We start from the raw sequence: 23259 nt of genomic DNA on the forward strand, positions 1-23259 counted from the left end.
CTCGATCCCTCCTTAAAGGAGATTGAGCTTTTGCTGTGGTGGAGCCTGGACTGTGGAAAAGTTTTCCCCACGCAGTACGGTCTGCGGACAGCCTGTAAAAATCCCAGCTAAAAACTCACCTCTTTATCCTGAACAGAGTCTTACTTTTGTGTTGTTCTTTTACTGTTATGTTTCTTTTTTGTACTGTTAAGCACTTTGTCCTACAGAAATACAGGTGACACTGACATCTTCAGAAAATGAAATCTGGGGATTGACGAATTTTACAATTTCAGTGTTTTCTTATTTAATTTTCTCTGGATAAGCTCAAGGAGCAAAGAAGTTTCTTCAAAAACTTGACAGTCATCCAGATATGTACTTGTGTAAGAGTTTAAAAGGCTCTGTGCAAAGTGAAGAATAAGTTTGGTATTGTTTGGTCTTCAGCTGGTTCTTGTGGATCGCTCTTCCAACGCTTTGAGGTGTGTTTTGTTGCATTAACCTTCTCCAGCACAGATCAGTCTCCGCACAAATGCAAAGCAGCGCCTTTGTCTTTGGTCAGAGGGGAGCTGAGCGGCTGCAGGTCAGTTGTTCACATCTGTGGCCGACTACACACCCACACATCTGAATATTTCAACATCCAGTGAAAGACTCTGTGGTTTTCCCCGGGCTGTGTGAACTTAAGTTCCTCCTCAGACTCCAGACAGAACTTTTTTTTCCACACGAAACTGACTTCTCATTCTACTTTTGTCCTGTGTCCTGATTTGAATCAGTGGGTGTTTTATTTAGTCAATCCACCTTGGTTTTTTTTTTTTTTTTTTGTGTGTGTCACTTCTCGAATTGGTCTGATCACATGTTCAGCTGAGTGTTGGCTAAAAAGGATAAAACTGCTAGAAATGGCAACAGCAGCTAAAGCAGTAATATTAATTCTAAATTGTGGTCACACAGTGGCATTAATCTACATTTAGCAAAAATGTTTTGTTGTTCCAGAGGAATTTTATTTGGTGGAGAGTGATTAAAAAGTGTCTTTTGTTGGGAAAGGTTATAAAAGATATTAAAACCTCAAACACATCATTAAATTTTCCCGCCGATCAGAACACAATACATCTGTTTTCTGTCTCTAGAGGGAGGGCAGGAGATGGAGCTGATCTGATCTACATCCTTTACACACAGTGAAGTGGTGCAATCAGGTGGGTGGATTACCTTTAGCTCAGCTAAACTGCCACACACACACACTACACACACACATACAGGGAAATGTTGGGCAGCAGATTTATTCATGCTGACACTCATCTCATCTCACTCCAGCAAGTTTACATTCATGTTTTTACAGTGTTCACGACACGGCCACCGAGACGTCCGTCAAAAATCCATTTTAATTCAGAACGAAAGGTACATCGGAGGAAAAACACCTGCCTGGTAGTGCAAATACAGCGAGGCTCTTTGGGACTGGTCACAAAATAAGCATCATGCAACTGAAAAGGCAACACTATGTTTTTTTTTTTTTTTTTTCAAACTGTAAACAGGCAGCAAATAAAATGGGTAAACAATTAGTGACGTGGATGTCTGAACACAGAGGACCTATAAAAGCCAGTTACATTCAAAGTTATAACAATGGACTGAGGCTTCTCTTTTTTCAGAAATGTACTGGAGGAATCAGATGACTCACAGCCACCCGTGTAGGTGTGCTTCGTGGAAACGCGCCGGTTTGCACGTATTACACAGGAAACAAGGCTGCGAGCATGAAATGAGTCTTTTCACTGTGAAAGAGGCCTGAAATGAGGGAATAATATTAATAATTCCATTAAGGTGTGGCAGATTCAGTCGTAGAAATGTCAGTCTGTCAAAAATGTATTAAAACTGATGAAATAGACTTCAGTGCAAAAATATACATGAGAGAGTTGCAGCTTATATACAGAAACTCAACAGACATTTCAAATTAGACACAATGTTTGTTCCGTATAACATAAAGCATGCAATTAACCAGAGGCCACTACGACAAAACATGGCATGAGATTTTGTGCATTTCTACCCTGTAACCAGGATCAATAAATCAGCCGTAACTGGACAGACGGGAGGAAGTGTGAGGGTCTATGAAGCCACGATCCAGATAAGTGTGTAACGGCACTTCCCTCACAATAAGAACTTCTCACAGTGCTGGTTCGAAAGAAATGCCGCTATTGTTCATCTTCAAACGTTTCCAGACAGCAGCTAGTTGCGGTAAAGGCAGAGCATGCAGCATTTACTCAATATCAGAGGAGGATTAGATTTGTTTGTTGAAAAATTTCTGGCTCTCAATGTTTTATTTTCTAATTTTTTACATTTGCAAATTGAAAATGTAATTGACAATTACTGGCAATACGTTTTTTTTAATGTTGGAAATGTGCAAAATAGCTTATTAACTATATGGCAGATTGTAGCACGACGTCAAATACTGACAAGGCACGGGAATAACTACATTTAAAATGTAAGCTTTGGTATAATCTGGCTTCAGTATCTCATCATTTTTTTCCTATTATGGCTACATGTTAGAGAACTTTTCAGTAAAAGTGACGGTAACTACCAGTTAAAAGCTGGTAAATGGCGAACTTAGGAACAGAAAGTAGAATTTTACATGTTAGAATTCTTATGAACTGTTATCAAATCTTAAACACTGTAAAGTTGTTATAAAAAGGTGCCTGCTTGGGCAACACCAATATATATTAAAAAAAAAAAGACCACAGTCCAGCAAAAACACGAATACCACAGTGCAAACGACGAGGATTTTCTTGGATCTCTGACTGGATTTCAGTCTTCAGGGATTCCAGGAAGGGTGTTTGAACTCGATCTTATGGAGCTTTGCCCATTTGGCGTAGATGGCTTTCTCGGTGATGAAGCGGTGGCCTCCGCGCGACGTGTTCTCGTGAAACCTGTACATCTTGCACTCATCGAGTCGGCTCTTCTCGTAGTAGTGGTAGGGAACGGCGCTGTTATTAGCTTGTCTGTGAAGAGACAGAAGGAGTGGCTCAGCAGGCTGCTGAAAGGCTTCCTCTGTGACGGAGAGGAGACCTGGACGTCGGGGAAATCAGAGCCTTACGTGCAGTGGTTGTTGTCGATCATCCCGTAAACCTGGATGCTGTCACACATGTCGATGGCCAGAATCATGGTGAAGAATCCGGTGCTCAGATACGCCCCCGTTTTCAGTCTGAATAACAGAAAAACATTCAAGTAACAGATTGAAAAGCAGATATGAAACTTTCCTCGTCTGATAAAGCTGGAGTTCAGGCTGGCTGTAGGAAACATGAACCATTTTCTCAGTGAAGCTGCTTTAGGTTTTGTCTGTTTCCCATCATGCATGTCAGTAGCTTTCTGCAGCCTCTCTCTGTTCGCTGTGCAGCCAGATCGTCTCCATCTCTGCCTTCTACACCCATCCAGCCTGCAGCCTGTTGATTAGCTGATTATCTGACGTCCGCTCAGTCGCAGGGCTGCTGTTCTTCCTAAAAATAGCCAAAGCCTTACCTTTAGAGATACTTCAGGATTCTCTTAAATAATTTTGTATAATATGTCATGCACCCCATGCAGCACAGATAAATATCAGTAATAATTCCTGAGCACAGAATGCACTGACCTGTTTTTTCCAGTTTCGTTCTGGAACACGTTGTCACAGTCCTGCACCTTGTCTCCGGTCACGGCGTAGATCTGGACGTCAGGATACTTCTTGGCCACCTTGAGGAGAGTATTGAAGACGCGGCCCTTCCCGTCCTGCCTCATGTTCCTCTCGGGCCCCCAGAACACGTACGTGGTGTTGGCGGACTGCTGGAAGTAGTAGCGCTCGTTCTTCACCAGCAGGGGGACGCTGGTGTGGGACGCCACGCGGACGGTGGTCCGGCTCCCGACGTCTCGCTCGTACCCGCGCGTGGGAGCGTTGTTCATGCGGATCACGCACCCGGCCCGATCGATCTCCTCGCCGGCGCCGGCTCCGATCATCTGACCTGAGCTGGAGATCAAGGCACAGCGTCCGCAGCGCAGAGCCAGTAACTGTTGAGAGGAGAAAACCAAGAAGAGTGAGAAGAAGACGCAACATCTTGGTTCCATCGAGAGCACGAGGAACACCGTCAACCAACCACATTACAACACCCTCATTCATCTGAGAGGGGCAGAAAAAGTCCAGTCCACTGGCCAGCTGCTGATCTTTCTATTTTCAGTTTGTGCAATGTGCATTTTGGACTATTGTCGGATTAAGTTGGAGAATATTTGGAAAAATACTTGAACTGCTAAACACAACAGCACCATGCAGCCCTCCACTGCCGATTCTGTTTTTTCTTCAGTATCTTTTTGTTTGAATAATTAGATTTTTAAACTACAGTTCTATAAAATTTCCAATACTGTTTCTTTATAGTTGCAAAATCAACTCCAACAGCAGTGTCAGATTCAGGTGAACCACACTTTTTTTTTTGTTACAACCATCATACAAAAAAACTTCAAAAGCAGCTGTAATCTGATGTGTTTTAGAATCAGCTGAACAGCACAGTGACCTGAGTACAAACAAAACTCCAGACCTCATTGCACCACCTTGTGATGCAGAAGAGCATTACAACAACGAGTGTCCTGGGACTATTTGCTTTTCTTCACATTTCTGGATTACTCCTGATTCTAATTAAAATAGCAAGTTCCAACAAAACCATAACATTTCCAGATTAAAAATGCACTAATCGTGCTGTTACGTATGAATTAAAGACTCCACTTAGTGCCTTACATGCATTTACTTGTATTCCCCTGACATGTCCATGCAGCTCCTACAATCCAAGAATGCATGATGTCAAACCCTGTAGACAAGGTGAGCGGGCGGAAAATCACTCAAGATCTCAAATTTTGTCAGATTAAGTCGACGCATGATCTACTGCACCAGCTCTTGATATAAGTTGGACCAGTCAAACTTGACTTGTGCCTTGACAGATTTGCAACCCATGCAGAGTGTGCACTACTTTCAGAGAAGACCACTGGTCTGATAGGATAGCAGTGGTGTAGACGATGTTTGGGTGAATAGATTTGTTCCTTCTGAAACACACAGTTCTGCATGGTTTAGGTGTCTCTGTGCTGGCACACTGGGTGCAAATAACTGAGCTTCATCATCAAGCCTTGCAGAGGTGTAAAAACAAGCTGCTCATTTGGATCAGATGTGTTGGAGCTGGGAAACATCTCAAACATAGAGAAAAGTAGTCCTTGGGAAGAACTGTCTTCGAAGTTGGTGGCTTTATAATCATGTACTTACATGTTTGTTTTCATTGTATATTCTAGTTTACCACTTGATAAACTTAGAGCAGATTTATCTGAAGGTTCCATCATTGAAATACGCTTTAGATTGCTTATCTATCGGGCCTATCACAGGCGATCATGAATAATGTATGATCTTTAAATGACACGTCAGGCGCTTTTTAGGGTGACGGGAGGGAGCTACAGATTGTGCAACTCGCCCAGAAGCGTTTCACAGACACACAGTCCTCTGTGAAGTCTGTCCAGAGCTCATCTCCTGGACCTTCTCACCTGATCCATCTCGCCGGGTCGGACCCTCGTGTAGCCTCGGATCCCTGCAGGTGGAGCCGCGGGCGATGGAGCCGGATGGTCCCGTCTGATCACATGGCCAAACCAGAACAAGGCGAGGAGGCTCAGGCTGAGCAGGCAGAGCCAGCGGTGCATCTGGCACAGCAGGACAGACATGATCAGGGTGGAGAAGAAGGGCACATCCGCCCCTGCACGAGCCGATGATTATAATCTATACCGACTGCGTCAAGACGCTTCGAACTTACCAGAGGGTTCATATCAAGGCCTCTGGAAAAGCCCTGACCGGGGGGAACTCATTGTTCCAGCTGGTACATCCCAAGTCGAGGAAGCCATAAAGAGGAAAGCTTAGTCGCGAGCAGAAGTTTCACATATTATTATTGGCCGCTAAAAGGTCAACTTCAACCAATACTCGCTCACGGTTCGGTGCAACTTTTCTTCTCATCTCCCGGTGGAACACGTGGCTGTTCTGCTTGATTAAACTACAGCATCTCCGCATTAATTTGCATTATTTTTTAAGTCCGTCCCGTTAGTAAGAACCTAAACATTCCTTTGGCCTGCTCTGTGAAATATAAATAACACTTCCGAGCGCACTTTTCAGAATAAAAGTGAAACTCAAACAATATAGATAATGACTTCAGTTTATGCTGTATAATCTTTTCTTTTAACAAATAAGTATAAAACAACATGCCTTCATGCACCCATATATATGTAGCATACCATATTTTATCGTAAAATTGACACCTATAAAATGTCCCGATTGTATATTTTGAAATACTGTCTGGCACAAACCGGATATGGTTTCGGTGACTAAAAAAGTTAGATGTTGCCTTCAGGTAAACTCCGTAAATTCACACTTTCACGTGTCGGGACTACACACCACAAACTGCAGGTTAAAATATGTTAATATTGTAAGCTACAGTTAGCAAAAGATGACTTTGATTGTCTGTGCAGCCCCATGTTGCTCAAAAAGTGTCTGTGCGGTTGTTCTTTCGAGAATGAAGGCATGTAAATTTAACCTTTTTTAACTAGATTTTGACGCATGTTGACTACCCTTTTTACAGTATAGCTGAAACTTTTCTGTCTTCGTGATTTTTGCCCATACTGGGAGGGGCGATTGTCCCAAATCTTCAACCTGATTGGTTCCCTTCTACACAAGTCCCGCCTACAATCGATCCGATTCGTTGAGAAAAAAACCTCGCCGTTCTTAGGTCGTCTGTGATTGGCCAGTGGCAACGTCAGTATTACTTGCGTCCGCCCGCAGAACAATCCACTGCCTGTGACACGGGAATGTCCTTCCCTGCCGCCTCGGATGCTTACGGTATGTACCTGTGTGAGGGATTATCGTATTAGTTGTGTCTCCGGTGACCCGCAGACGTAGAGCCTCTGCTGAAGCCGGCGAGGTGTCAGTTTAAAAGCTTCCACAGCCTCACAGATGATGCCGTGATGTGAGATGACAGACCAGAGCTGAGCTAGGCTAGCTGCACAGGCTAGCCACCTTTAGCATGCTGCCTTCATGAAGGGGCTGTCCACTGCTTCCAAGAAGTGACATTAACCTGCTCCCATCGGAGCCTTTAAAGCCATAGATCAGGCTTTTAGTGGACTTAATCTAATGTCCAAAGAAATCATCAGGAGAGTTGATTCCTGGCCTCAGTTTTAGCAGGACTGGCTAACAGCCTAGCTTCCACCTTCTCATTGAACTCGCTTCACTGTGATGTGATCTGTCTGTTATTTACAAAGCTTTTCATCAGATTTGACTATTTTGGTGTATAAAGACAGAACCAACCATCCAGTTTGTCATGTTGCAGCCTCACGTGCTGTTTGCCATGTTACTGTAAGCGTGGTCCACCTTGTGCATGCCAGGCAGAGTAGCTGGCAGTGTGTCAAGTTTCTCTGCTGATTAATAGTTTGATCTCTCAAGCTTACACGTCTTCAGAAGATAGGAATGTGTGTAAAGGATATCGCCTTGATCAGTGATTACTGTTTCTAAAGTAACACAAAATAATCATGCTGATTAAATTCCGTCAGCCTCAGAAAGCTCTGTGACCTGCTGCTGAACTGTGTGGGAGTCCAGCGGTGCAGGAGGGCAGGAAAGACCTGCAGCAGGTGGCGAGGGTGGCAGAAAACAAGGCTAATGTTTCCTGCTGCTGTGAGATTAGATTCAGATCCATTGAAATCATTTTCAAAACGTGTTCAATCTTTTGCAGGGTGATCATCAGTTAACCAGACCGGTGTGGAGTACAGCTTCATGGTTGGATGACTACAGACGGTTCACCAGCGAGCCCTGAGCTGGCTGATCTCACCACGGACAGAAGGCCTTATTTTGGGTGAAAGTGAAAGAGATTAGGGGAGGTGTGGCCTGAAGGCGGTTCGATTCCTGACATGTCGATGAAACAACCAGACGGGATGTCCATCGCCCAGGCTTTGGCTATGACTGTGGCAGAGATACCAGTCTTTCTCTATTCCACGTTTGGGCAGGTAAAACCAATGCACACAATCACATATGTCAGAAAACTCTATCACTCTGTGGCACCACCTGTATTGCCTTATTCAGTGAAGAAGGTTAAATAACTGTTCATTTTTTGTCATATCCTCACTCTCTGTTCTGCCGTCAGTCCATATTTTCCCAGCTGAAGCTTTCCCCGAGCCTGAAGAAGGTGCTCTTTGCCACGGCGCTGGGGAGCGTAGCTCTGGCTCTCACTGCTCATCAGCTGAAACGACGGGGAAGGAAAAGGAAGCAGGCACAAATAAAAGAGGGCCAGAAAACGGTGGGGATACCTGAGGCGCTTCTGAAGACTGGGAGACCGTCGTCATTGAAGAGAGGTGAAATCCTGCCTCTGCGTTGCTGTTGAGGCGTCTTCAAACACATGTTGGAGCTGACATTTATTTATTTTTTTGCGGACAGGTACTTTCTCGGGTCGACAGATGATGAGTCCCAGCACTCGGAGCAACGACACCATGAGTGGAATTTCCTCGCTGGCTCCCAGTAAACATTCAAGTTCCTCACACAGCCTGGCATCAGTGGGTTCACTTCAGCTTTTCCTTTTTCTATCCCACTTGCTTGCATTTTGTCCATCTTTGGTGTGTGTGTGTGTGTGTGTGTGTTCCCTCGCATAGACGCGAATGCCAAGTTCCCCCAATCAGTCTGTCAATCCCTCGACCCCCTGGGAGGCGGAGCCCGTGGCGGAAGAGTCCGGGGCGGCAGAAGACGCCAACGCTGAAAATCTTTACTTAATGGGTGAGAGTTTAGAATGATACATGCTATTTAAATATGAAATGCTCCTGTTTTAAAAAGTACGTGAAACTCCCAATCCTGAAATACTTTATAATGAAGAAGTAAATGATTCTTTCAGAATTCTTAAAACTCCCTGAACAAGTTTGATATTGGGATTATACAATCATCCGATAGTCGGACTCTTGAACCCACACTGCTATAGTTTGGGAATTGATTCAGCTTGAGCAGAATTTAATCAGTCATTAACCTGTTTTACATTCCTCATTACCTCATTTCACCTCATTTGTTCTTTATCAGCCCTTTGACTGGTTGTGTAAGGGCAAATATAAATCCTCCTCATCACTAATCTTTGGCATAATGCTCTCTGGTGATGAAGGAGGATAAAGATCTGTGTGCCTGGAGAACTGGAACCCAGTGATTTAGCATCAGGATCATAAAGCTTTGTGTTGCCCTGAAAAAAATATGCGATCACCTGGTTTAGTTTTCCATTCATGTTAAACCGAAGCTCACAGTGAAAGAACATTGCATTTATCTCAAAGAAAGCATGACTTTCATACATTCTATAGATAATTTCGTAATGTTGTAGCGATCATTACTTCTGTCCTGAACCTGGAGATTCAGTTTTAAGTGTGTGTGTGTGTGTTTTTGTGGTAGGGATGGAGCTGTTTGAAGAAGCCCTGCGGAAATGGGAGCAGGCGCTGAATATCCGCCATCACACCTGCTCGACGTCCAGTAACAGCAGCCTGGCCCTGCAGGGGGCGGCGTGTGCAGACGTCCCCACGGTATCCGTCAAGCCGCCGTGCACGGCTCGAATCAAATTAAACACAGAAAACCATTTCCCTGGATGAAGCGGTTTTCTAACAAAACACCACTCCAACTTGTTCTCCTTTGTTTCGTGTTTCTTCTCTGGTTTCTGTAGGCTGAAACCCATAATAAAGTGTTTGCTGAGAAGTTGGAAACACTGCTGCACCGGGCGTATCACCTCCAGGAGGACTTCGGCAGCACCATCCCCACAGACAGCGTGCTGGCGGACTTCGGTGAGAGTCGTGACTTAATACGCAGCAGTTAAAGCTTCATTAACGTATCATATGAAAGATGGAGTCACAGGATGTTTATAGTATGAATGCTATGATTTAAACTGAGAGGTAGAAGACGGATGAAGCATTCTGCAGCCTGTGTTTCCTCCTGGGAGTCACTTTGCTTGCTGCTGTGTTGACAGAGAGTGAAGGAACTCTTATCTTGCCTCAAGTGGAGAGTTTCCAGAGGCTGCAGGACGATGACGCCACGACGGTCTCGTCCGATGACTCCTTCTTCTCAGCAGCAGAGGTGAGTTTCTTCCCCTCCGCCCTGGAAATCCAGACATGAGTGATCCGAAAGATTTAACGCAGGATTTAATGTGCGCAGCTGTTTGACGCCATGTCTCTGGAGGAGGTGTACCAGCCTCTGAGGCCCGCGGCTCTCTATGAAGAAGCCTTGTCTCTGGCCCGGGAGGGCCGGGTGACCTACAGGTCCCTGAGGTAACCCCGCTCTGCAGCCGCGGCACGTCTGGAGCAAATAATCTGTCCGTCTTTTCTGATCAACTGTCTGAATATCTGTTCATCCTCCCAGTGAGAGTCAGTTACTTAGTCCTTTCAGCTGCTCTGATCTGCTTTCCTGCTCTTGTTTTGAACAGATCTGATATGTTATCAGTCGAGCAGCAGAAAGCCAGTCAGACTGACGAGGGGCCCGAGCTGCAGGATGTAGCCTAAAACAGCCAGATATTTCCTTCAGGAGTTGGTGGAGAGAATTAATACAGCTTAGAGAGAACGGCCAGCGTCCGTTCAGCTGAAACGAGTCCAGAGAAAGACGATGGCTGAGGCTGGTTGTTCAGTCAGCCATCAGTGTTTTAGCCGGGGCCGCTGGAGCGGAACCCAGCAGGTGGCTGGAAAAGACAGGACACACACACACTCACACACTCACACGGTAACCAGAAACTGAGAAACTATCACACAGACGCGGTTTAGTGACCAATTAACCTCAGATCCAAGTAGTTGTGGATCCATGTGAGGAATGGGGAAGTGAAAACACACACACGTTACACAAATACTTAGAAAAATGAAAAGTCAGACGTTTCACTTTCTGTTACAGTTCTTCATAAAAACCACCGTATATCCAGTTCATGTCCTGTGAGGTGGAATCTTTTCCATCTCACTAGTTGACATTTTGTTTTTTCTATCACTGCCTCTCAGTGGTTTAAAAAACATCTCTTCAGAGAAAGCAGGAGTGTGAGCTGATGGCTCGTCTCTCTCTCTTCCTTCCAGGACCGAACTACTTGAATGTTACGGTGACCAAGACTTTCTCGCCAAGCTTCACTGCGTCAGACAAGCATTCCAGGTTGGTTTGAACAAACTAAGACTCATTCCACTTTAGGAAGATTTAATTCTGACCATCTCTGAATGTAGTTTACCCAGTTTATTTGAAGTATTGTGGACTGTGAGAGGTGTGTGTGTGTGTGTGTGTGTGTGTGTGGGGGGGGGTGTTACGTAGCTAAAGAATCTGAAACGCATCCTCGACACTTGATAAGACTGTTGTTCTAGAAAACCTTGAACTTGAGCAATCCTGGCTGCAGCAGTGGAGTCGGGTTTCAGCAGGTAAAAGATGGACGGGTGACACACGGTGTGTCTTACACCTTCTTTTTCCAGGTCCTGCTGCTGGATGAGACTCACCGAACGTTTTTCATGGAGACCGGGAAGCAGATGATTGCGGGGTTGATGGTGAAGGCGAACAAGGTGAAGCGGCGCTCGCGCGAGAACGTCTCGGCTCGGCTGACGCCTCTGCTCAGCTCTCACTGACCCTGAGCGACTGTGTTTGAACCCAGAGTCCGAAAGCCTTCCTGGAGAGCTACGAGGACATGCTGCTGTACACCCAGCGGGAGGAGACGTGGCCCGTCACCAAGATGGAGCTGGACGGGCGAGGCGTGAGTCCAGCCGCCTCCTCACAGTGTTTCACAGCAGCTTCAGATAATCACACTGCATGCAGGGTGTTTAAATTCACGGCTCACTGCTGCCACCTCCTGGTAGGAAAGTAGATGACGTGATTACAGTGATTTTAATTCCCTTGCACATGTCCACAGATATGATAATTCCACGCACTAACCTCTATAGAGAGTGTGTGACCCCCGGTGCGTCCCGCTGACCGCTCCTGTCTGCAGGTGGTGTGCATGAACTTCTTCGACATCGTGTTGGACTTCATCCTGATGGATGCGTTTGAGGACCTGGAGAGCCCCCCCTCCTCCGTGGTGGCGGTGCTGAGAAACCGCTGGCTGTCGGACAGCTTCAAAGAAACGGTGAATACACACACACACACACACACACACACACACACACACAAATGTATCCACGTCACCATCATGCCTTCTCTAACACAGTGTTGTTTTTCCGCCAGGCGTTGGCGACGGCTTGCTGGTCAGTCCTGAAGGCGAAACGACGCCTCCTGATGGTGAGTCTGATTCCATCTGACTGATCACTTTATCGATCTGGACCGAGTCGATGCCGCGAGCTGTAAAGACTCAGCGCTCATCTGATATCGACATCTTGTCCACAGGTCCCCGATGGCTTCATCTCCCACTTCTACGCCATATCAGAACACGTGAGCCCCGTTTTAGCGTTTGGCTTTTTGGGGCCGAGGCAGCACCTCAGCGAAGTGTGCACCATCTTCAAGGTGAGAGCAAAAAAAACAAAAAAAAAATTTAAGTTTTGATTCTACTTTCACACAATGAGTGTTGGGTTCGTGGTTTTGGTTCGGTGGTGAATTCATTTCTTTGATAGTTTTTGTGCTCATCTCCTCGTCTGCAGCAACAAATCGTGCAGTACCTCAAGGACATGTTCGACCACGACAAGGTGCGCTTCACCTCGGCTCAGTGCTTGGCCGAGGACATCCTGAAGCTTTCGCACCGCCGCAGTGAGATCCTGCTGGGATACCTGGGAATCGACAGCCTTCTGGAGCTCAACGGCTCGCTCCCCAGAGAACTGGACGCCTCCTCTGGGACCAAATAGGACGTGCGAGGCTCAAATGGAGCTTCGCTGGGCTTCGCACGGGCCGACGGCGGAACGGCGGCGCAGCGACTCGACACTCGATCTGTTCCCTGCGTGGAAACCGGACTTCACGGAGAACCAGAACCAGAAGCAGCATCATGCGTTGATTCATCTTCGCCCATTAAACACATCTACTGTAACAGGATCTATATATATATATTATGTGTGTGTGTATGTGCGCGCATCAGATCAGCAGCCACCGGCCGTCGTGCTCAAGAAGGAAACCTCCAGGATGATGTATCAGAAATGCCAACCGTCGTCGAGGACTCGTCTCCGCCGCCGCCGTCGCCGCCGTGTGACAAGGATACTTGAAAACAAACGTACCAAACCGATGAACCGATGCTCGGATCCAGACTCCTGCGGAATATCAAAGTCTTCATTAATGTGTGAGAGTGAATTTTGAGCGTTTCTATGTTTTATATTAAAGGTCGAAGGTTCGTTTTTAAAGCAGAGACGATTCCCGATGTGGGACGGAAAGGCTTCGTCTCATCAGCTGGTTCAACGTTTCCCCACTTTATTTAAAGTGAGCAGATTGAAGTGAGACCAGAGGAGTGTATTTAGCTGAAAATAAGATGCAATCATTTTAATCATAGAAAAGAAACCTATATCTATAACCTGAAACACACTACTCAAAACAGCACTGAAACTGCTGAGTCAACAGTTTTGTTTGTTTTTTTTTGTTTTGTTTTTTTTTGAGGAAATGTGGATTCCCACACACTCAGGATCCAGTCTGACCAGATTCAATTGGATATCTTTGCTTCAACTGACTCAAGATGATCAGTATATTAATTACAGATGTGACTGAAATCATTTCCTTGACTTCTTTTCTTTTTTTTTTGTTTTTGTAAGTGCTCCTTTTTACAGACCGTTGTGAAGTTTTAACTTGAACCAGGCAGGAAAACCAAGTCTACAAGTTCAGGTTATGTGCTGCGGAAAAAGTAAACCAAGACCAGAACTAGTATGAAACCTCACAACCAGAAACTAAACTAAATCAGGCTCCTTAAAACGTATCAGAAATTAATTTTTCCATCCTAAATATAAAAAAGTTTTTGCCTTTTAAACTTTCCCCCCTTTGTAATGTCCTGGTGAGGTTTTAATTCTCTGAATGAAGCCGTTCATGTGTTCAGTAGGAAGAATAGGGAAGGGAATTAAGTGCACTGATTCTGCTCTGTTGTGTTTTATTTTAACCTTTATTTTGTTCATACTGTGAAGCGAATGGCGCAGAAAGACGCTGTGTGGTGATAAAACTGACTTCATGAGATGATTATTCTGAATGGCATTGGAAACACAGGATGTAAGTGTTGAAATCATTTTTATTTTTTTGATTTTATGATTTTAATAAGTTATTGTTTCCACACACGTTTGTCTTTGTGGCGTTGATGATCTTGAAGTCGTAGCACCATGCCTCTTAAATTAATTTCTTGTTCTGCTGCGGTCTGCGTGCGGAAGAGTCGGTCTCGTCACATCGTTTCTCTTCTCACACATCCGCCACGGCTCCAGCTACACACTTGATTTCTGATCAAATATGCAGCTTTTTGTTGTTGAAGCATTTTTGCACTTTAGCAGGAAGAAGATACAGGAATGTCCAACGAAGCCCTTTTTAACGCTCACGTTCACATGTAAAACAGATTATTTATTGATCATATATTATTGATAATATAGAAGTTAAATGCTGTACAGTAGAGAATTTATCTTCTGAGGAAAAACTAAACTGCAGAAATGATTTATTCTGGTTACTCTCACGAAGTTTTTGTTAAAGTGTCCCATATTTAAAAATCTTCCAAGCCTCCATTTTTAAGCGTGCGTGCTCTGTATGGTTCCCCCAACTTCTATTAGTGGAAAATGCATCTGTTCAGTCGTGTCTTCAGGCGTCGCTCTGCTGATTTTCTCTGTCCTGGCGTTAGAGCAGCGCTTCTCAAAGGGTGGGGCGGGTCAAGTCCACTTTATTTCTGGGAGAATTATGATAAAAAAAAGAAACAAGAGGAATAAAAACACTTGATTAATTATAAAAAAAGGAAAAAGTGGGCTCCTCCTGACCCTGTTTGAGAACCCTGCGTTAGATAACCTGCTTTTGCATGTTAACTGTCGATTCTCTGGTATGCATCTGTCCGACAGCCCAGCTCAGTCGTAGTGTTTGTAAATTTAAAATGACCATTTAGAAATAAGCTAATTGAAATATTTAGAAAGTAATGATTTGAACATTTCAATGCAGGCACGGACTTCAGCGTATATCAACGACGTTCTAAAGCTGTACAAAGATTTCAGATGGCCAAGCTGTAATTCTCTTTCTTTTGTTTTTATTACTGCATAACAAGTGTCCTCTTCATGCCTTCTGTCTTTTCTATTGTTACGTTACAATGCCAGCACAAACTGTAAATTGATTTGAACTCCTCATAATAAATGTTATTTTTTGTTATCAAACAAATAGCTTATGGTGCCTTTTACCCACTCAGGATGTATTTTATCTCCCTCCAGGAGCCGAATAATTCGAGTTAGAATATCTTCTAAAGCCACTTTGACGAACAAAATGAAGTACTGAGTCTCCCAGAAACTAATCTGTTCTCCATTATAAAGACATTACTGTCAACAAATGTTTGTGTTTTATAGGGATTACCATGACAGATGAGGTATCGGTTAAATGGAATGCCTCATTGGATTTGTGCACACAGGGACAGGCAGGCCGAGTCAGAAATGCAAAGTACTCTGCGATCCCGCACCGAATGGAGTCTGAGGACCGGTTAAGCAGAGCTGCTGCTCATCAGGGGAATAAACTCCACCTGGCAAATGAAGCAAATACAGGTCATCAGCAGCCAGCGCCCTGCTAGTGCTCTCAAACACAGCCTGGCACCGCTTGCCTGGAACAAGGCAGAAAACAGGACAAGGCCAGAGCACCACAACGAAGGACAAGGATGGAGGGAATGGATAAAAAAGAAAGAAGGAATGGAAGAAGCAGGGGTTCAGGGAATTATCGGAAAATCGGTAAATTTCGGAATACCTTCCTAAAAGCAACGAGCTTGATGGGGAAAAAGGATGAATAAGGTGATAAGTAATTAGGACCAGAAGATGCAACTGCAGACGTACAAGCTGCCTTCAAACTTCAAAGAAGAAGAAGAACAAGGCAACTGTTACGGATGTAAATGTTGACTATGATGTTCAGAATATGAGCTGTAATCTCACAGTGTTGACTGAGGAACTGATGAGAGGATGAGGGCTGTCTGAAACAACGCGCGACATTCCTCCGTCTGCCAATTCAAAGATGAAAATATATATTTGTGCTGCATTTTTGAATAACGCTCCAGGCCTACTTAGTTTGCTGTGATGAACTTGACCTTTTTCCTCTTTTGAATTTCATAAATGAAACACACTGAAAGTGTTGTTTGAGTTGCTTGACTGGGCTTTGAATTTATTCCGGACGAGATGCCCTGACTTCGGTTTCATTCATCATCAGTAAAAATGTGGATTTCAAATCTTCTCAGTGTATTCATTTCATGAGTCATGCACTACAATTCTGTGACGCCCTGAAATTCGAATTAGATTAATTAATTACAGGTCCTGTAATTAATTAGATTAATATTTTTGATCACCTGACAGCTCTAGACATCAATGTTGGATCTCACAAAACTGTGTCCCACAACTTCATCTGCATGCTTCGCAGCTGAAGCTGAGTTGGCTGTTTAACTACAAGACAAAGGTATCTGAAGGTATTTGAATGAGGTATTCTGAACCTCCTGTTTTCAAAGGGATGTGTCGAGGATGAAGACTTTACAATGAATTCTTCATATATGACTTATGAACTTTCAAAATCTAAACGATGTTCAGTGGAAATTTTCTTTTTTTCTACAACCAGACGTCATGGTTCATGTTTTGTCCCGTCTGTGTCCCTGACGTCGTTCACCTGTGCCTGATTGGGTCGTTGCACTCACCTGCTGCTCTGGGCTTATATAAGGGGCTCTCTGGCTGCGTTCTGGTTTTCAGGCCGTCTTGTCTCCACGCTGTGTTTTCTGTGTGTTTCTGTGCTACGTGCTTTTATTCAGTCAGTGTTTCTGAGTGAGCTGCATGCTGTGCTGCTTCATGTCTGTCTGGGAGAGCGCCGCTCCTGGTTCTCTGCCCTCGAGCCAAGGCAGCAATGAAAAATCTCAATCATAATGATCTTTTTTTATGTTTTTGTCATTTTCCCTAAAATGAATGTGCATTTGATCATTCTGTTGGTGTTCAGCCCCTGAGAGTAATTTTTGGTTTGAACTACAGATAATTTCGTACATTGTTGGGGCTTATGTTTAGTAATTTAACATGAATTGCCAAAGTATGGATTACTGAAGGTAATTGATCACTAATTTCATTAAATTATTAATCAGTAAATTGTCATGCAGTCGGCTGCCACCCAAACCACATTGCACCCGACCCCTACAGTTCCCTCGGTGGGTGGTGAGCCCACCGGAGGTCAGGCCCACATCGTCTCTTCGGGCTGAGCCCAGCCGGGCTCCGTGGGCAAAAGCCCGGCCACCAGGCGCTCACTTACGAGCCCCAACCCCAGGCGTTTGTGACGCTCATTAAATGTCGGTCACATTTTATGAAGTTTTGTTTATTTTGAGTATATTATTTCTGTAGATTTGTGAATATAATCCAAAGTGATTAATTATTGCTTATCCTAAGAGCAAAGAAAATTATTTTCTTCTGAGACACTTATTCAGTGCCACCAGTAGGAGGCAGTGGCGCCTTGCTTCTCTGTGCAAACGGAAGTATCAACTTCCTCATTCTGCTGAGGAAGCCAGACTGCACCAGAAGCATCGGTCGTCCGTTTCATCTTTTCTTCCTGTTTTACAGGTTAGTGGACTGTGAATATATTCATAAAAGTTACTCAAACTGGTGATTAAATGTTTGGAGAAGATGATCATTTGAGTTTGTTCATGTTTTGAGTAGATTTGACCGTGTTTTTTTTGAATGAATGGGAAACGTGTTTCCTCCGTGTGTCACATGTGGCATAAGATGGCACAGCAGTGGTGTAGTTTTTTCCTTTGTGACCAAAACTCTGTATTAATTCATGGCTCCTGCACATTTTGTTTGAGGTTAAATATCATTCTTATGGATTTGTATGTTGTTGATTGTGTAAATAAGTTATGAGTTACAGTAATATCTTCATGTGATTGTTTGAAAATGGTGAAAATGGATCGACTTTGTCTTCAGCGCATACATTAATCCCATAATTTAAGAGTAATACACTCGTGTCTGCAATTTCAACTTAAAGAAAGGTTAAATAAGTTACATTTCATTGATTTAGATTTGATCTGAGTGATAAACAGTTGATTTGACTGAAAGGGAGCGTTTTAATGCAGTACTATACTGATGTAAGATCATATTTTGTGGTAAAATGATATTTTGTTGTTTCATTGAGGAAAATAGGATTGAATTGTTACTGTCTGTGATCAGTTGTGATTTTGTTTCTAATATGTTTAAGAAAATATGGGAAAAGAAAGAACATACTATGGGAATTGTGAATAAATTCTGCTGAGGAAGCCAGACTGCACCAGAAGCATCGGTCGTCCGTTTCATCTTTTCTTCCTGTTTTACAGGACTTCTTATCTGTTTATGGGTACTCAACCTGAGACCTGTTACACGTTCATATATCAATCATCTGAATTTATAGATTTGTATTCATGAATATCTCGACTATACAGCGAGCGCAGAAGGATCCTCACTACAGCAGGTCAAAGCATCATGTAGAAAGTACCTTTATTTATCTTTAATTCATTACAGGTTGAAACTCTATGATGTACTTGAATCTCTTCTCAGAAATGCACAAATATTTGAAATTGAAGAAATTACGGCAAAAGATTAAAGCTATTCAAAAACTGAGGGAAGGGGAATTCTCAAAAATGTCCTTTTCAATTAAGAGCCCTCCTGGTTGATCATCTGTTTCTCCCCTCACATTCAGGGTCCGGGTCAGGACTCAGGTCAAGTCAGGACTAATAAAATGACCAGTTTGTTGATGTTGCAAATGCTTTGGTACATGCATGCAAATGATTGTGTGCCATTCTCTGCTGTTTCCCACATTATCAATCACTTGTACCATGTTCAGACTTTTGGTCAACAGTGCAGGTTTGTAATCCAACAACAGGAGCTGTATATATTCTGTCATGCTTCATACAATACTGCAATATTCCACTTGCAGTTTACAAGTATATTTCATATTTCATACTTTAATATTATATCTTAATCAGTTTTATTTTTTCCACAACTGGACAGGGTGTCAGAGGGTCTAGAAAACACACCAGATGAGTGTGAAGCAGCTGCTCTGCAGGGTTCCGTTTGAAAGAAGCGGTGAAAACATGAAGGACATGCGTTACCAGTATGTCCAGGTAAATCATGTATGGGCATGTAGTAACTGTACCTCACAGTGAACAGTATGGCATTGAATAGTGACACGTGGCACAACCACCGGGACTTCTATGCATTTGGCTATGGCTGTAGAAAAGAAGGTGCAATTTGATGTACAGTGTCTTATCTATAATTGACAAAATTCATTTTGTGTCTTCTGGATAGAGTATATTGGAATTTAAAGCAAGTGACATACTGTACAACTGCATCAAGGCTACCTGCAATCCAAAGAAATGCAAAAATCACTCATTAAACCAAAGAAAAAAGTTCTAATCCACCCACATCACTTATTAAAATAAGTAATCATGACAATTGAGATATTTTTTTTAAGTTTTTAAGGTTTATTTAATCTTTATGAAAATTTAAATTCCAGTATGTCTTAGGAAGTAGGAAACAACACGTCGTTCGCTTCATCACGTCCGTGCTTCTAGCGTCTTCGTGTTTCTTCGTGTTATTTGTTGTTCCTGGAAAAAAAGTTCTGTTAATATCTTTCTTCCGTGCTTGTTGCTGGAAATGAATTATTTTCACCTACTTACCTTTTTGCTCCTGGAAATGACTTTTTTGGTTTTCTTAACCATTTTTTTCCCTGGAATTTTTTAATTCTTAACCTTTTTGTTCCTGGAAAGGACATTTTTATTTTCTTATCCTTTTTGTTCCTGGATGATTTATTTATGTATTTATGTATTTATGTATTTATGTATTTATTTATTTATTTATTATTATTTTTTTTAACCTTTTTGTTTCTGGAAATTGCTTTTTCTCATTTTCTCACCACTTGCGTCCTGGAAATTGCTTTTTGTTATTTTCTTACCACTTACGTCCTGGAAATTGCTTTTTCTCATTTTCTTAACCTTTTTGTTCCTGGGAATGACTTTTTATAATTTTCTTATCACTTTCTTCCCGGAAATGTTTTTTTTTCCATTTTCTTTGCTCCCGGTTCCCCACCCCTTGTTCTAAATTCCCCATCCCGTATTCAAGGTCCCTGCCCCTTGTTCTAAGTTCCCTGCCCTTTGCTCTAGGTTCTCCTTCCCAGCTCAGAGTCCTCCTTCCTCTCATCACCGCAAACCCGTAGAAAGGTGAAGAATGGCATGGTCGACTTGATGGCCGCTTCTTTGCCTTGTTGCTCGCCGTCGTCTGTGCTCGTCTCCCACTTGTGGAATGCGGCAGACGAGATCAGTCTCCAGCTGTAGAAGACGTCGAATAGCATACACAGGAGGCCTGGAGAACAGGAGAGGAGACGCATATTAGATTATTTCTCTGAGAGCTCGTTTTTGTTTATGTGCCCGTGAATGCAGCATGTGTTTGCGTGTGCTTTTAGTGAGTTAGTCTGTTAGTTAGGATGCAGCACTTACGTGGCGGGTGACCGAGGGAGTGAATCAGAGCCTGAAGTGCATAAAGCGCCTGCAGCTGTCGTTCCTCGTCCGAGTCCAGGTACTTCTGTAAGACCGGCAATCTTGTCTTCAGGAGGACGAGCGCGTCCATCCAACAGCCGTCTTCATTATCTGTGCAGCAAAGAAGGAGAAAGAGTGAGAATGAGTGCACGGGTGAGAAGCCGCTGCGCTGCCATCTGAGCACAACACCAGAGGAGCGTCTCCTCCAGGTGCTGCGATACTTACCGTTGACTGCGGCCTGGCACACTGCCTTGACCAGAGCTCTCATGAAGGAGGACGAGCTCAGCTGAGGTTCTTCCACGTTGGCCTGAAAAACAGATACACACACCTTCAGATGATCGAACAACCTGCTGTCAAGATGGAGCTGCTCAAAGTAGAGTCCTACTGTCCACAAACTCTTTAAATGACACCATAACAGCTTCAGACTGAAATATCATCTCTGCAGCTTTTCTGGAAAGTATTTGAAAGGTTAATTTTCGCACCTCGACCCAGTCAAAGATGTGCTGGTTGCTGGCCTCATCCTCCAGGAGGAGTCTCTCCAGCTGCTGCCTCAGCTCCTCAGGAAACACAGTGTTTTGAGATGGAGCCTCCTCGGGGTCGGCGCTGTCCGGCTGAGTGAACTGGAGCTCCTGTGGGAGTTCAGACGAGAAAAGTGATAGAAGTGATGAACATAAAAGAGATAAAATCAGTCAGAGTCAAAGATGCGCTTGTAATACTGTGTTAGATGAATCCTGACACAGCTTCAGGACGGCAACACAGACACCGAACATGTTGATATGAACTGAGGTATGAATGACCAACCTGCTGACTGATGAAGCGCTGGAAAGGTAAAGGCTCCACCACCAGCTCCACCACGGGCTCGACCACGGGTTCGACCACGGGCTCGACCACGGGCTCGACCACAGGCTCGACCACGGGTTCGACCACGGGCTCGACCACGGGCTCGACCACGGGCTCCACCACGGGCTCGACCACGGGCTCCACCACGGGCTCGACCACGGGCTCCACCACGGGCTCCACCACGGGTTCGACCACGGGCTCGACCACGGGCTCGACCACAGGCTCGACCACGGGTTCGACCACGGGCTCGACCACGGGTTCGACCACGGGTTCGACCACGGGCTCCACCGCTCGCTGTACCGGCTCTGGCTCCACTGTAAACAAAGAATGCAGAGTCACATTTGTGTTCGTGTGGGAAATTTACACACTGTTTAAAACAACAACCACCACCTCAAGCTGCTCTGATCTGATCAATGTATTCATGCTTGAGAGGAAACAATCACATTAAAACATGTTTGTGTCATGCAGGTTTGGTGTCGACCACCGTCCCCTCACCTGGCTCCTCTGTGCTTTCCTCCATCATTTTTTTCTTCCGGGCCTCTTTTTGTCGCTGCTTCTTGGCTTTCTTTTTCGCCTTCCGCAGGTCCTCAGGGTTTTGACCCTCCTGCACTTCCTCACAATGGCCTCCCTGAATCAGCGAGTCGTGCTGTGAGGACGACGGTGCTGGCGGCGGCGGCGGCAGCGTCTCGCCGGGCTCGTTGCCTGCTCTGGTTTGACTCCTGTGAAGAGAGAAAGAAAACAAACTGATCAGTCAATCAGGACGACACGGCACAAGAAGCACAAAGGCTTCAGAGGCAATACTGACGACGATTGGGAGACCAACAAAAGCTGGATCAGGTCTTTACCTTTCCAGAGCTCCCATGTCTGGGTCTTGTGGGGGGGTGCAGGGCCGAGGTAAAGGCGTCGACGGCGGCACAGAGTCTTGCATGGGGCCGGCGGTCCGGGAATTCCAGGACACCAAAGACACTAGAAAAGAGATCAATCAAGGAAAAAGTCTCATTATCACCACTCAGACGCAGCAGCACATCACAAAACATGAAATCAGTTGTGTCCGAAATTTGCATCGTTTCCATCGTTCTCAGCTCAAGAGGAGAACTTACCTAACTTTCTGCCGGTTGTCCTGGACATGGACTCTGTCTTGGCAGCCACTTGGCACACAGCAGGTGTGTGAATGATGGAGTTCTGGGATACTTCTGATGGAACAAAAAGAAAAATCAAGGAAAGATTAGATTTTACATGAAACTTGAGAGGAAAAAAAGTGTTTTCTCGCGTGATGAGTGTTCCCTCTGCTCAGGAGGAGCTGTTACCTGACTTGCTGCTGGTTCCCCTGGCGACATCAGCATATGTCCTGGACCCTGTCTTGGCCCCCACCACTGGCTGGAGCAGCTTCACCACGGGCTCGACCGCGGGTTCGACCACGGGTTTGACCAGAGGCTCGACCACGGGTTCGACCAGAGGCTCGACCACGGGTTCCACCACGGGTTCGACCAGAGGCTCGACCACGGGTTCGACCAGAGGCTCGACCACGGGTTCGACCAGAGGCTCGACCACGGGTTCGACCAGAGGCTCGACCACGGGTTCGACCAGAGGCTCGACCACGGGTTCCACCACGGGTTCGACCAGAGGCTCGACCACGGGTTCGACCACGGGTTCGACCACGGGTTCGACCACGGGCTCGACCACGGGTTCGACCACGTGTTCGACCACGGGTTCGACCACTGGTTCCACCGCTCGCTGTACCGGCTCTGGCTCCACTGTAAACAAAGAATGCAGAGTCACATTTGTGTTCGTGTGGGAAATTTACACACTGTTTAAAACAACAACCACCACCTCA

The 23259-nt window shown here is 44.8% G+C and overlaps 2 protein-coding genes across 2 annotated transcripts; one reads left to right on the forward strand and one right to left on the reverse strand.

Moving 5' to 3' along the window:
* Positions 1 to 1467: 1467 nt before the first annotated feature.
* On the reverse strand, positions 1468 to 6092 carry LOC115382662 (alpha-N-acetylgalactosaminide alpha-2,6-sialyltransferase 3-like). The gene is made up of 5 exons (XM_030084489.1): positions 5760 to 6092; positions 5497 to 5649; positions 3581 to 3990; positions 3050 to 3157; positions 1468 to 2954 (listed from the first exon to the last, which is right to left on the reverse strand). Exons 1-5 carry the CDS (start codon positions 5769 to 5771, stop codon positions 2768 to 2770), a joined length of 870 nt encoding a protein of 289 aa, XP_029940349.1. The 5' UTR covers positions 5772 to 6092; the 3' UTR covers positions 1468 to 2767.
* A 685-nt stretch (positions 6093 to 6777) lies between these two features.
* On the forward strand, positions 6778 to 14561 carry LOC115382654 (mitoguardin 2-like). Its single transcript, XM_030084479.1, has 16 exons — positions 6778 to 6832; positions 7719 to 7989; positions 8127 to 8334; positions 8417 to 8532; positions 8629 to 8749; positions 9401 to 9528; positions 9666 to 9783; positions 9966 to 10072; positions 10151 to 10263; positions 11047 to 11119; positions 11428 to 11514; positions 11604 to 11702; positions 11937 to 12071; positions 12170 to 12223; positions 12329 to 12445; positions 12580 to 14561. Exons 2-16 carry the CDS (start codon positions 7894 to 7896, stop codon positions 12778 to 12780), a joined length of 1773 nt encoding a protein of 590 aa, XP_029940339.1. The 5' UTR covers positions 6778 to 6832; positions 7719 to 7893; the 3' UTR covers positions 12781 to 14561.
* Positions 14562 to 23259: the final 8698 nt, after the last annotated feature.

Source organism: Salarias fasciatus (assembly GCF_902148845.1).
Source record: "Salarias fasciatus chromosome 7 unlocalized genomic scaffold, fSalaFa1.1 super_scaffold_4, whole genome shotgun sequence".
NCBI lineage: Eukaryota > Metazoa > Chordata > Actinopteri > Blenniiformes > Blenniidae > Salarias > Salarias fasciatus.